Source organism: Oncorhynchus clarkii, chromosome 13, assembly GCF_045791955.1.
Source record: "Oncorhynchus clarkii lewisi isolate Uvic-CL-2024 chromosome 13, UVic_Ocla_1.0, whole genome shotgun sequence".
NCBI lineage: Eukaryota > Metazoa > Chordata > Actinopteri > Salmoniformes > Salmonidae > Oncorhynchus > Oncorhynchus clarkii.
This window is the reverse complement of record NC_092159.1, coordinates 15,608,390-15,623,246: the sequence shown is the minus strand read 5'-3', so window position 1 is coordinate 15,623,246 and position 14,857 is coordinate 15,608,390. Positions and strand designations below refer to the sequence as shown.

Here is a 14,857-nt window from a genome sequence, read left to right as displayed (position 1 = left end):
TCCCTAGACTTTACAATAAGAATTATTAACATGTTATTTTCTAATCTCTGATGAGTTTCCTTGATATAAAACGAATGAGGTGAAATCACATCCTATTATGTTACAATGGCGCTGTTCACATTCCAATGTTACTGCACAGTGCGCGTCGTTTCCCCTCCCCACTCCTCTTTCATTACCCGAGTTCTGGATTCACTGCAGAAAAAAACAAAATGTCCGACAGTTCTGCTGTGTGCGCTGCCAGGCTGAGCCCTCACACGCTACTAACTGAACACATATCCAATCCACTGTAGTACAACAGTGCATCAACTTACATCGCCTTAATGTTAAATTATTTGCTCTGTATGCCAATTTCACAGATGGTTTCGTTCGTTTTTATTTGTATAAAAAGTAGGTTAGGTTTGCTTTTTACAAATTGTATATTTTTTCTAAAGTAGTTATTATGTACTTCCTCATCCATCCCACACCATTTTCTGTTTGGTTATGCTGATCAATTAGGTTAAATGTATTTCGTTTGGGTAAATTTTTCTCCTGAAGCTCCCATGATGCGGTTCAAGCTAATCCTCCGCTATGCTATATACTACAGCATTTACTGATTGATGTGGGCCATAGATGATTGGTTTCTGGTCTGCAATAGGTGTCAACTGTCCACTGTAGGGAAAAAAAAAGACACCTCATCACCATCTTGTCCTTGCTTCTATTCCATTGGTAATGTTTGTCTCCTCTGACCAACACTAGTGCTTTACTAGGCTAATAGTACTTGACTAGTACTGTGTTCTGTTCAAAGCTCACAACAACTCCAGAGGGATATGTGGCTACACAGCAGCACAATTCACAGGTGTGTAAAATCAGGGAAAGGCTTGAAAATTCATGGGCACATCTGTGATTGCAGCGCATAATAAATATCTTTCCAGCGATCTGCCCATTCCTGATTTCATCCGTATGACAACACAGGCACTGGCAAACAACTGAACATTACTTTTTAAAACTATGCAGGTATACAGGAAGGCAAGCCTCTCATTTGTCATTGTAAAATAGTGATGATCTTTCAATCATTAGCATAAGGCAATACGAAGTAAGAAGTGAATAAATACAACTTGCCTGCCTTGCTACACAGCAGTGAGAGGATATGGTCAAACCAAAGAGTTAGCAGAGACGGGCTGGGCTTCAAGCCTAGTCCAAGATACAGTTTTATTTAATGAATATTCTCTCCTGTTAAATAAGGCCCTGATCCAAGTGCAGAGTGCTCTAATGTTCTGTTGCTAGACCAATGTGAGCTGCATCCTCAGGCCGATGGCATACATTTCAGGAACTCCTTTCAGATTACAATTTCTGTGAAAATTTCCTCCCCTTTTAGATCTCTCCCAATGCACAAGGTAGACGATCAGTCTCAGCAATGTTGAGTAAACATTGTACGTTGAATTTTACATTCACAACTGATTTGGCTGAGGTAGGTGGTCTGCAGAAATCTTCAAGAATTTCTCCACTGCCTCGACAAGCACAAATGACTTGACAGCCTCTGAATAATTAGACTTTTGTTAATTGGACTCGATCCAAGATGATCTCTACCTTTCAAACCTCAGGTGTGTTTTTCAATTAGTGGCAAGGTGGGAGGAGCCATGCAACATGAGCTTTGATCAGTGTTCATATCCCAGTATTGATCAGAGACAGTTTGTGGTTTTATCGCCTTTCACAGTTCATTTTCTAAGATCCTTATTTGACTCAATTAGCCGGTTAACTAAGAGGAGAAAATATTGGTAGATATGAAGGGATCACTTTCCTCTTCAAGCTCGTGTTCTTGTGCCAATGATGATTCAATATCTTTTTCACTTGTCAGACAAAAAGTTTTTACACATTCTAAATTGTAGCAAATCATTGCTGCCATCACAATACTTAAGGTTTCTAGTATTGTCCCCCAACTGTTCAGACCCTCTCACTTCCTATCACACAAATAGCTGGACATAAATATCTAAATGTCAAACATTTGCATATTTTTTATACCACAAAAAAAATACAAAATGTTCCTAAGACAAAAACACACAATGACCAAATACAACGCCATTAGTGTTACATAAATAACAAAAAAACAAACATTATCTACGTTTTGGAAGAATTGTTAGCGTAGCACTCTTTAGCGAACAAACAAAAAATAGAATACTGAAGTGTAGATACTAGTCAGAATAGAGTAACTTGGGTATAGCTGTTTAAAAATATACATATAAAAATTTAAGTAAACCTTGAAAAGGAGTAGTCTGGAGAAGTAGGCCTACCATTGGACAGAGGTCATACGCGTGATTAGTTTAGCTGTGTTGAGGGAACTAGCAACAGCACAGGAAGGAAGAGAAAAAGCGGGAGGTTGAGGGGGGCTGAGGTCGGACTGTGCCATCTGTTTCAGCATAGTGTGTTCTTTTGCAAGGTTGTGAACACGGGCGCACAGTGAAACCATCACAGTCTCATCGCTAAACACGGCCAGCACAGGCAACACTGACCCAGCACAGACTGACTAACTGCACAATGTAACACCCTCAGAACAAAAGGTTATTTTTTGCCTTTAGGATTTACCTCACAATGGCCATCTTAAAAGTTACTACAACAAATGCAAAATATACTACTTATTTAGTAACTTGTCAGGAGCATGCAGCACAGACTTCTTTTTGCCCGCAAAAAAAACAGGCTAACAGCACAGTCAGTGCTAAGGTGCACAGCCTGACACACTTAGCGGCCACCCCTCCCCCACCCACCCACCCACCCACCCTAGCAGTCTGCAGCAGCATGGAAATTTACAGCCTAGCTAGGACTAAACCATTCTGACAGAGGTAGGGGGAGGATTTTTTTTTTACAACTGGAGAGGGAGCTGGAGAGATAAAACTGCTGGGCACCAGCTGGGCTTGAAATTATCTTTTATTTGCAATTTTTTACATGTCCAAAAGCTCAAACACTTGTTCCAAAAAAAAGGTCTGTGACACAATTTTCCCATCATTGTATGATGCAAGGAACCACTTTGCAAAAGAAAATGCAGTTCTATATTTTTTACCATAGAGAATCAGACAAAAATGTTGGCCACACTCAGCCTAATGGCTTCTTTGGACATTCAAGCCTGTCTCAAAATACAACACTACCGCTTCAAGGCTCTTCTGGAGGATGGTTGGCCATTTTCGGTAGCCAATAAAATATTGCACCATTACAATTACAACCAAATACTTTTTATGTCTTTAGAAAATAATTGCCTACAGGGCTCGTCCTGTCATCCCTGGGACGATAAACAATACATCTATGGTTTAAAAACAGACCCGGGGAGAATTCTGTGATGACAGATCCAAAATTCATACAACCACCGTAGATTAAAAAATTGTAAAAAATAATGAAGGCTGATGCAACAGGTCAGACCATTTAGCATAAAATGCTGCTAAAGTTTTTTTTTAAAATCTTATTATAAGCTCAACAATGGCGCACATGGCTGTTGGATATGCGCAAATGTTCTAAAATGCAATTAGCAGGAAAATACCAAGTGGTTTTATGTGACAGAGAAGAAAATATCCGTTAGAAATTAAGAAAGAGGGGAGATCTAAAGATTCATCAACTAGCATTGGTTACTAATATGACACATAAAACTTCCAAGTTTTAGACAATTACATTTATGGTTAAATAGTTTCAAAATGCTTCTGCTCAGATTCAAGGTGTGTGATCTGGCAACAGGCACGGTCCTTCACTCTCCAGTTTTGTGACCATTTAGTCTGAACAAACCCTGCCTCGTGTAGCCTATGTCAACAGAATCAAACCTGTTAATGTTAGGCAAATTATCTTTCAAAATATTTGTCAAACATGACGGCCGCTTAGCCTATATTTATGCAATTAAAAGTCTCATTAAAACTTTGCTAAATTTTCTGGCGTCTCCCTCATGTCAGCATAGGTTTGGACATGATGTGCATATCACCTACCCTATGACATGTTGTTTTTTAAATTTATGTACATTAAAAATTGATTTGAATATTAAAGCCATTGTCTATTGAATATTGTATCAGGGCCCTCCTTGTTTGATATTGTGAATTTTGTGTGATTTGTTTTACTTGTCCATTCGGACAACTTAAATTTATATTCTTCTTGTCCGACAATTTAAAAAAAAAAAATCCTGGACAAGAGGACAAGCATTTATGTCGAGCCCTGACCAGTATGGAATATTAGGGCAGCTGAGCACACTATAGATAGAAAAGATACACAGGAGTACATGTCCTGGTAATCCGTCTGGCCCTGCGGCCTTGTGAATGTTAACCTGTTGTGTTTTTCATCTGCGTTACCGAGCATGCGCTGACCAACTGGCAAATGTCTTCACGCTGACCAACTGGCAAATGTCTTCACTGACATTTTCAACCTGTCCCTGGCAGTCTGTAATACCAACATATTGCAAGCAGATCATAGTTCCTGTTCCCAAGAACACTAAGGTAACATGCCTAAATGACTACCGACCAGTAGCACACACTGTCTGTAGCCATGACGTGATTTGAAAGGCAGGTCATGACTAACATCAACACCATTATTCCAGTAACCCTAGACCGACTCCAATTTGCATACCGCCCCAACAGATCCACAGATGACACAAACTCTATTGCACTCCACATTACCCTTTCCCACCTGGACAAAAGGAACACCTATGTGAGAATGCTATTCATTGACTACAGCTCACCGTTCAACACCATAGTGCCCTCAAAGCTCATCACTAAGCTAAGAACCCTGGGACTAAACACCTCCCTCTGCAGCTGGATCCTGGACTTCCTGATGGGCCGCCCCAGTTGGTAAGGGTAGGTAACAACACATCTGCCATGCTGATCCTCAACATGGGGGCCCCACAGGGGTGCGTGCTTAGTCCCCTCCTGTAATCCCTGTTCACTCATGACTGCACGGCCAGGCACGACTCCAACACCATCATCAAGTTTGCCGATGACACAAAAATGGTAGGCCGATCACTGGCAATGATGAGACAGCCTATAGGGAGGAGGTCAGTGACCTGGCAGGACAACAATCTCTCACTCAACGTGATCAAGACAAAGGAGATGATTGTGGACAATAGGAAAAGGAGGGCCGAGCATGCCCCCATTCTCATCGACAGGGCTGTAGTGGAGCAGGTTGAAAGCTTCAAGTTCCTTGGTGTCCACATCACCAACAAACTATCATGGTCTAAACACACTAAGACAGTCGTGAAGAGGGCACGACAGAACCTATTCCCCCTCAGGAGACTGAAAAGATTTGGCATGGGTCCTCAGATCCTCAAAAGGTTCTATAGCTGCACCATCGAGAGCATCCTGGCTGGTTGCGTCACTACCTGGTATGGCAACTGCTCGGCCTTTGACCGCAAGGCACTACAGAGGGTAGTGCGTACGGCACAGTGCATCACTGGGGCCAAGCTTCCTGCCATCCAGGACCTCTATACCAGGCGGTATCAGAGGAAGGCCCTAAAAATTGTCAGACTCCAGCCACCCTAGTCATAGATTGTTCTCTCTGCAACCACACAGCAAGCGGTACCAAGTCTAGGTGCAAAGCGCTTCTTGAAGAAAAAGAAACGCACACCTATTAAGACGAGGTGCTGGCTAGCGGAGTAGAAACTTGAAAATAAAAGAGAGCCGCACACTCTAGGAGCTCAGATGCAAAAATGTAATACCAACGTTGACAGCCAAGCTGTCTTCATCAGGGTAAACCGCTTCTGAACAGCTTCTACCCCCAAGCCATAAGACTCCTGAACAGCTAATGAAAGGGCTACCCAGACCCCTCTTCTACACTGCTACTGTAACAGTATAATTTTAGACCGTCCCCTCGCCCATACCCGGGCGCGAACCACGAAGCACGAAGCATCGTTACCCATCGCTCCACAAAAGCCGCGGCCCTTGCAGAGCAAGGGGAACTACTACTTCAAGGTCTCAGAGCAAGTGACGTCACCGATTGAAACGCTACTTAGCGCGCACCGCTAACTAAGCTAGCCGTTTCACATCCGTTACACTCACCCCCCTTTTGACCTTCCTCCTTTTTCCGCAGCAACCAGTTATCCGGGTCAACAGCATCAATGTAACAGTATAAGTTTAAACCGTCCCCTCGCCCATACCCGGGCGCGAACCAGGGACCCTCTGCACACATCAACAGTCACCCTCGAAGCATCGTTACCCATCGCTCCACAAAAGCCGCGGCCCTTGCAGAGCAAGGGGAACAACTACTTCAAGGTCTCAGAGAAAGTGACGTCACTGATTGAAACGCTATTTAGCGCACACCGCTAACTAAGCTAGCCGTTTCACATTCGTTACACTACTACTACTACTACTACTACTACTACTACTACTACTACTACTACTACTACTACTACTACCTGTTTATTATCAATGCATAGTCACTACTACTACTACTACTACTACTACCTGTTTATTATCAATGCATAGTCACTTTAATGCTACCTACATGTACATATTACCTCGACTAACCGGTGCCCCCGCACATTGACTTTGTACCGGTAACCCCTGTATATAGCCTCGCTATTGTTATTTTACTGCAGCTGTTTAATTATTTGTAACTTTTATTTTACATTTTTTACTTAACCCTTATTTCTCTTAAAACTTCTTAAAGCATTGTTGGTTAAGGGCTTGTAAGTAAGCATTTCACTGTAAGGTCTACCTACACCTGTTGTATTCGGTGCATGTGACAAATAAAATGTGATTTGAATTTGAATTTCTGAGAAGAAAGTGAGATGATAATTGTTTAGTTAATAGGTCTATAATTACTAATGGCAATATCAATACTATGATAAAGTAAACACCAATAAAAACATAATTCTTGAGAGGCAGGTCTAACCTGTTTTCTGTATCTTCCATAGTGCTTGGATTATGAGATTAAACCAAAATTAGATAATTTAAAATTGCTGCTGATACAGTTATTCAGTAGAACACTTGCCAGCTAATAGCTCACTGCGTGGTATGCCCATCCCCCACTCCCTTCCTCTTTCATAGATTGTGTGAGGACTGCCTGCAGAAACTCAAAATGTCCGCCAGTGCTGGTGCAATGGACAACCAGGTTTAGCACTTGGCAGCTGTTGACTGAAACATCAACTTGAGCAAGAGGACTAGAGTTTAAACTCCTCCTACTTTTAGGTGTCATTTTACTCTTCGCATAATTATACATTCAATAGGGAATGTATCGAACGATCGCAATTTATGACATTCTTTGTGTGTTCTATGGACTCCTATTGCTAACAAAGAAATCAAAAGAACGCTGACTCTTTGATTGAGATACTTATTTGACCAAAATGTCCTTTGAATGGAAGATGAAAAATAATATGTTCAGTAACATTTTGCCATCATAACTTTACTATAATAATGATTAACATGTTATTTTCTCATCTCTGATATGATACAAAATGAATAAAATCACTGCTATGTTACAACAGCTCTGTTAACATTCCAATGTTACTGCACACTGTGCGTAGGCTTCCCCTCACCACTCCTCTTTCATTACACGCGTTCCGGATTCACTGCAGAAAAAACAAAATGTCCGCCAACTCTGCTGTATGCGCAGCCAGCCAGACTGAGCCCCCACACTGCTAACTGAACACGCATCCAATCCATTGTAGTACAACAGTGCATCAACTTACATCACCTTCATGTTAATATGTTACCTGCTCTGTATGCCAATTTTGCACAGGCTGTTTCGTTAGTTTTTATTTGTATAAAAAAAAGTAGGTTAAGTTTCTTTTTCAAAGTAGTTATGATCCTCATTCGTCCCACATAATGTTGTGTTAGGTTATGCTGATCAATTAGGTTAAATGTATTTAGTTTTTGTAAAGTTTCTCCTGAAGGTCCATGATGCGGTTCAAGCTAGTCCTCCGCTGTACTATATACTACAGTATTTACTGATTGATGTGGGCCATAGATGATTGGTTTCTGGTCTGCAATAGCTGTAAACTGTCCACTGTATACCTCCAAACTGGAGGAAAAAAACTCCTCATCACCATCTTGTTCTTGCTTCTATTCCTTTGGTAATGTTCGTCTCCTCTGACCAACACTAGTGATTTACTAGGCTTGTAGTACTTGACTAGTACTGTGTTCTGTTCATAGCTCACAACAATTCTAGAGGGGTATGTGGCTACACAGCAGCACAACAATTCACAGAATCTCAAAAGGCTTGAAAATAATGGGCACATCTGTGATTGCAGCGCATTATAAATATATTTCCAGTGATCTGCCCATTCCTGAATTCATCCATATGACAACAGGCACTGGCAAACATCTCAAAATTATTAAGCAGGTATACAGGTATGCAATTCCTCAAGTACTTGTAAAATACTGCTGATCTTTCAATCATTAACAAAGGGCAATACAAAGTAAAAATGAAATACAAAAAACCTGTCACACAGCAAGACAGGTTTGGTCAAACCAAAAAGTTGGCAGAGATGGGCTCCAAGCCTATGGCTCCAAGCTACAGTTTTCTTTCGTGACTATTTTCTCCTGCTGCATGTTCAGGTTGATGGCATACATTTCAGAAAGTCTTTTCAGACAATAATTTCTGTGAAAATTCCCTCCGTTTTCAGATCTCTCCCAAGACACAGGCAAAGGTAGGCTATCAGTCTCATCAATGTCGAGTAAACATTGTATGTTAAATTTCACAACTGATTTGAGGTAGGTCGTCTGCAGAAATCTTCAAGAATTCCTGCTCTTACTTTTCACTGCCTCGACAAGAACAAATTACGGTTGACAGCCTCTGAATAATGAAACTTTTGTTAACTCGATCCAAGATTATTTTATATTTTGTATTGAACCTTTATTTAACTAGGCAAGTCAGTTAAGAACAAATTCTTATTTACAATGAAGGCCTATCAGGGAACAGGGGCAGAACGACAGATTTTTACCTTGTCAGCTAGGGGATTTGAACCAGCAACCTTTCGGTTATTGGCCCAACACTCTAACCACTAGGCTACCTGCCGCCCCTATACCTTTCAAACCCCAGGTGTGTTTTTCAATTAGTGGCAAGGCGGGAGGAGCCAGTGCAACATGAGCTTTGATCAGTGTTCATATCCCAGTATTGATCAGAGACCGTTTGTGGTCTTATTGCTTTTTGTATTTTTTATAGATTCCCATTAGAATCCATTAGCCAAGAAACCAATGAGAAAACATTGGTAGATATAAAGATATTACATCCTTGTTAAAGCTCCTGTTCTTATCCCGGTGCCAATGATGATTCAAGACCTTTTTCACTTGTCAGACAAAGATTTTTACACATTCGGACTGGTTGCAAAGCATTGCTGCTAATACAATACTTAAGGCTTCTAGCATTCACCCCCAACCCTCTCATGTCCTCACACACAAATAGCAGGGCATGACAATCTAAATGCCAAGAATTATACTTTTTTACTACAGAAAATATATACAAATATTTTCTCCTAATACAAAACACAAATACAGCACTACTGTAAACATTATTATTATTTTTTTTTTTAAATAACACTTTATAAAAAAATAATATTATCTACGTTTCGGAATTGTGGCTAGCATAGCACTACTTAATGGAAAATAATATATAGAACAATGGCTAAGTTAAATACTGAAATGTAGGCCAAGATCATAGTCAGAACAGAGCAAACATCATTATAACTGTACAACAGTCTTCAAAAAAAGAAAGAAATTCAAGTAAACCTTGAACAGTAGTCTGGAGAAGAAGGCCTTCCGTTGGACAGAGGTTGTACGAGTGATTCGATTGGCTGTGTTGATTGTACTAGCAACAGCAGAGGGAGGAAGAAAAAAAGCGGGAGGGTGAGGGGGACTAAGGTTGGACTGTTCCATCTGTTTCAGCATAGAGCGTTCTTGTGCAAGGCTGTGCATACAGTGAAACCATCAATCTCAGCCTCGTGGCTCAAGACAGCCAGCACAGGCAACACTGACCCAGCACAGGCTGACAAACTGCACAGTGTAACACACTCAGAACAAAAGGATGGAAACAAAATGATTTTCCCCCTTTGGGATTTACCCCAGGGTAGCCATCTTAAAAGTGATTAAAACAAAAGCAAAATATACTTTTTTTTGTAACTTTGGCAGAAGCATGCAGCACAGAGACTGCTTTTTGCCCGCAAAAAAAACAGGCTAGCAGCGCAGTCAGTACAGAGTGCACAGCCTGACACACTTAGCACCACCCCTCCCCCACACTAGCAGTCTGTAGCTGCATGGAAAATTACAGCCTAGCTAGGACTAAACCATTCTGATGGGGGGAGAAGATTTTTCTCCAACTAGAGAGGGTGCTAGAGAGAACCGTTTAATTAACCACCAGAAATCTAGATTACTTCTGTCGTAAAATAAGAAAGCAAGTGAAAATAAGGACCTTTTGCCGTAATGTTCAAAACAAGCCTGAGAGAGTACATAACGTTAGACACCATAGTCAAATATATCAATGTTTACAAGTTGTAACATTTGACATATATCAATCAATCAGGGATCAATCATGTTCCTTGTACCTGAACATATCACTAGCCACTTTAAACAATGCTACTTAATATAATGTTTACATACCCTACATTACTCATCTCATTACTCATCTCATATGTACAGTGGGGCAAAAAAGTATTTAGTCAGCCACCAATTGTGCAAGTTCTCCCACTTAAAAAGATGAGAGAGGCCTGTAACTTTCATCATAGGTACACTTCAACTATGACAGACAAAATGACAAAACAAAAACCAGAAAATCACATTGTAGGATTTTTAATGAATTTATTTGCAAATTATGGTGGAAAATAAGTATTTGGTCACCTACAAACAAGCCAGATTTCTTTCTCTCACAGACCTGTAACTTCTTCTTTAAGAGGCTCCTCTGTCCTCCACTCGTTACCTGTATTAATGGCACCTGTTTGAACTTATCAGACACCTGTCCACAACCTCAAACAGTCACACTCCAAACTCCACTATGGCCAAGACCAAAAAGCTGTCAAAAGACACCAGAAACAAAATTGTAAACCTGCACCAGGCTGGGAAGACTGAATCTGCAATAGGTAAGCAGCTTGGTTTGAAGAAATCAACTGTGGGAGCAATTATTAGGAAATTGAAGAAATACAAGACCACTGACAATCTCCCTCGATCTGGGGCTCCACGCAAGATCTCACCCCGTAGGGTCAAAATGATCACAAGAACGGTGAGTAAAAATCCCAGAACCAAACGGGGGGACCTATTGAATGACCTGCAGAGAGCTGGGACCAAAGTAACAAAGCCTACCATCAGTAACACACTACGCCGCCGGGGACTCAAATCCTGCAGTGCCAGACGTGTACCCCTGCTTATGCCAGTACATGTCCAGGCCCGTCTGAAGTTTGCTAGAGAGCATTTGGATGATCCAGAATAGGATTGGGAGAATGTCATATGGTCAGATGAAACCAAAATATAACTTTTTGGTAAAAAGTCAACTCGTCGTGTTTGGAGGACAAAGAATGCTGAGTTGCATCCAAAGAACACCATACCTACTGTGAAGCATGGGGGTGGAAACATCATGCTTTGGGGCTGTTTTTCTGCTAAGGGACCAGGACGACTGATCCGTGTAAAGGAAAGAATGAATGGGGCCATGTATCGTGAGATTTTGAGTGAAAACCTCCTTCCATCAGCAAGAGCATTGAATATGAAACGTGGCTGGGTCTTTCAGCATGACAATGATCCCAAACACACCGCCCGGGCAACGAAGGAGTGGCTTCGTAAGAAGTATTTCAAGGTCCTGAGTGGCCTAGCCAGTCTCCAGATCTCAACCCCATAGAAAATCTTTGGAGGGAGTTGAAAGTCCATGTTGCCCAGCATCAGCCCCAAAACATCACTGCCCTAGAGGAGATCTGCATGGAGGAATGGGCTAAAATACCAGCAACAGTGTGTGAAAACCTTGTGAAGACTTACAGAAAACATTTGACCTAGGTCAATGCCAACAAAGGGTATATAACAAAGTATTGAGTTAAACTTTTGTTATTGACCAAATACTTATTTTCCACCATAATTTGCAAAAAAATACATTTAAAATCCTACAATGTGATTTTCTAGATTTTTTTTCTAATTTTGTCTGTCATAGTTGAAGTGTACCTATGATGAAAATTACAGGCCTCTCTCATCTTTTTAATTGGGAGAACTTGCACAATTGGTGGCTAACTAAATACTTTTTTGCCCCACTGTGTATGTATATACTGTACTCTATCATCTACTGCATCGTTATGTAATACATGTATCACTAGCCACTTTAAACTATGCCACTTTGTTTACATACCCCACATTACTCATCTCATATGTATATACTGTACTCGATACCATCTACTGCATCTTGCCTGTGCCGTTCTGTACCATCACTCATTCATATATCTTTATGTACATATTCTTTATCCCTTTACACATGTGTGTATAAGGTAGTCGTTTTGGAATTGTTAGGTTGGATTACTCGTTGGTTATTACTGCATTGTCAGAACTAGAAGCACAAGCATTTCGCTACACTCGCATTAACATCTGCTAACCATGTGTATGTGACAAATAACATTTGATTTGAACACCAGTATGGAATATTATGGCAGCTGAGCACACTATAGATAGAAAAGATACACAAGTAACACAGGTGAAAGTATAAAAATATAGAAATAACTTCATAAATTAAAAAGGCCTATAATCACTAATGTCCATAGCAATACAATGATAAAGCGAACATGCATAAAACAATTATGGTAGTAGATAAATTACTCATTTGAGTCTGGACTATGTTTTCTGTTTCTTGCATATTTCTTGAATTACAAGATGAAACCTAAGATCATTTAAAAATGCTGCTGATATTACAGTTATTCAGTACAACTAACACTAGCCAGCTAATAGCTCACTGCGTAGTATGCCCATCCCCCACTCCCTTCCTCTTTCATAGACTGCCTGAGGACTGCCAGCAGAAACTCAAAATGTCCGCCAGTGCTGCTGCTATGTGCAGCCAGGCTTAGCACTTGGCAGCTGTTGGCTGAAACATTCACTTGTGCAGGAGGACTAGAGATTAAACTCCTCCTACTTTAAGGTATCATTTTATTCTTACCATAATTATACAATGGGGATTGTACCGAAAGACCGCACTTCATAACCTATCGCTAACAATGAAACCGAAAGATCGCTGACTCTTTGATTGAGATACTGATTTGAACAGAGATGTTCCATCCTTTTTCAGCTCTCATGCAGTTTACAGACCTCCTCCAGTATCTTACTCACTTTGCTTTGTGTCCTCTTTTTCACCATAGGGGTTCTCCTTAGAACTTGACCACTGACCTCAGAGTGCCTCTAGAATTAAGTCAAGCTTGGAATTGTTACTCTATATTCTGGTAGTTAAAGAAGGGCTAAAGAAGGGCTAAATTAATGACAGCTGTCTGACTTGTTCACACAATAACGATTGTTCACAAATTCTGGGTTTGTAGGAAAGCCCAAGTCTTTGGCATCCATCCCACTTCCAATTGTTACCCTGTCGGTCCAATGTTCCCTCTGATTAGGTGCATTGTGACAAAGACAATACTCAATGCTGTGCTTCATCTTGGCCAGGTCGCAGTTGTTAAAGGTGAACTACAATTTTTAAGAATTAAATAAAAAATGCAATTGCTGTCCAAAAGGCTGGGTGACCTTAAGTAAATGTTCAACCAGGTGGGAGTTGCATTTGTTTAGTTTTTTTTTACCTTTATTTAACTAGGCAAGTCAGTTAAGAACAAATTCTTATTTTCAATGACGGCCTAGGAACAGTGCCTTGTTCAGGGTCAGAAAGGTGGGGCGGCAGGTAGCCTAGTGGTTAGAGCGTTGGACTAGTAACCAAAAGGTTGCAAGATCGAATCCCATCGGCATGACACACCATGTGCGGATCTGCACAGGCTTCTGTTTCTGTTTCCTGTGTGTGGCACTGCCAGAAATATTTCGTACTTGCACACGCAAGTACGAAATACTGAGTGCAAGCTTAGCGAGAACATTGGTCACATCGGGCCTTCAATCCTCAACAAATTTTTTAAGCATTTTTTTATCACCGTTTTTTTTTTTTTTTTTACATAAAGCTGACAACATAACAGGCCTAGCTCACTGCGTAGTATGTCTGAACCAGACCTCATAAAAAATACAAAAAAATGCATTGGTCTTGATTTATTTCAGTCTCCCTCTTGTCTATCATGGATTAAAAAAAACAATGAAAGTTTCTCAAGTATCTTCAAGGCAAATAATATTGATGTGTAATCTTGTCGCAAATTAGATTTTGTGATGTGTCATTTAGATTTATAACCCTGCCAAACCCCCAAAATCCCTGGTATCTTTAACCACAAGGTTGTTCTATTCCAGAGGACAAGAAACCCACAGTGACCACCCAGTACCAAGGTGAACTACCCAATCTGTCTAAAATCAATTGTACGTTGAAAGTCCAAATATTGCTAACAATTTGAGAAATTCCTTGCTAACCAGCTACTACAAAAAAATATAAGTCGAAGTAACGACATAGGACCTTATAAAATATGTTTTATTTTTTTGCCCGATTCGTTTAGTTTTTTCCCAAAATTCCGTTCCCCCCTAGGGGGAATAACCAGGTTTTCACTCTCAAAAATCACATATTTATTTATAGAAAAAAAAAATGGGATATTCTAAGTCCACAACAATGCTTAAACCTCATCAGGATACTACTTGAGGTCTGAGAAAAATAGAAGACATTTTGATTTTGGGTGTAGTTACCCTTTAATGCACCAGCAAGATACCTTTGTTTGGTTAGCAACATTTCTCTAGCACTTGTTTTGCAGTGTGTGCAAAACAAATGGCCACTGGATTGATGCAAATAATCATGATATCATTCTGCCAGGTAGGCATATATTACTTTGTAGTTAACATTTAATTTAGTG

At 40.5% G+C, this 14,857-nt stretch overlaps 2 protein-coding genes across 2 annotated transcripts in view; both read right to left on the bottom strand.

The window, feature by feature from the left end:
* The window catches only part of LOC139424506 (myb/SANT-like DNA-binding domain-containing protein 4), a 1,073,247-nt gene that overhangs the window by 434,579 nt on the left and 623,811 nt on the right, over nt 1-14,857 (bottom strand). The window lies entirely within an intron of this gene.
* The window catches only part of LOC139423503 (activating transcription factor 7-interacting protein 1-like), a 56,121-nt gene that overhangs the window by 39,207 nt on the left and 2,057 nt on the right, over nt 1-14,857 (bottom strand). Inside the window, exon 2 of the mRNA XM_071175112.1 lies at nt 9,660-9,738. Within this exon, the coding sequence (XP_071031213.1) occupies nt 9,660-9,738 (79 nt within the window). The remainder of the gene's footprint in view (nt 1-9,659; nt 9,739-14,857) is intronic.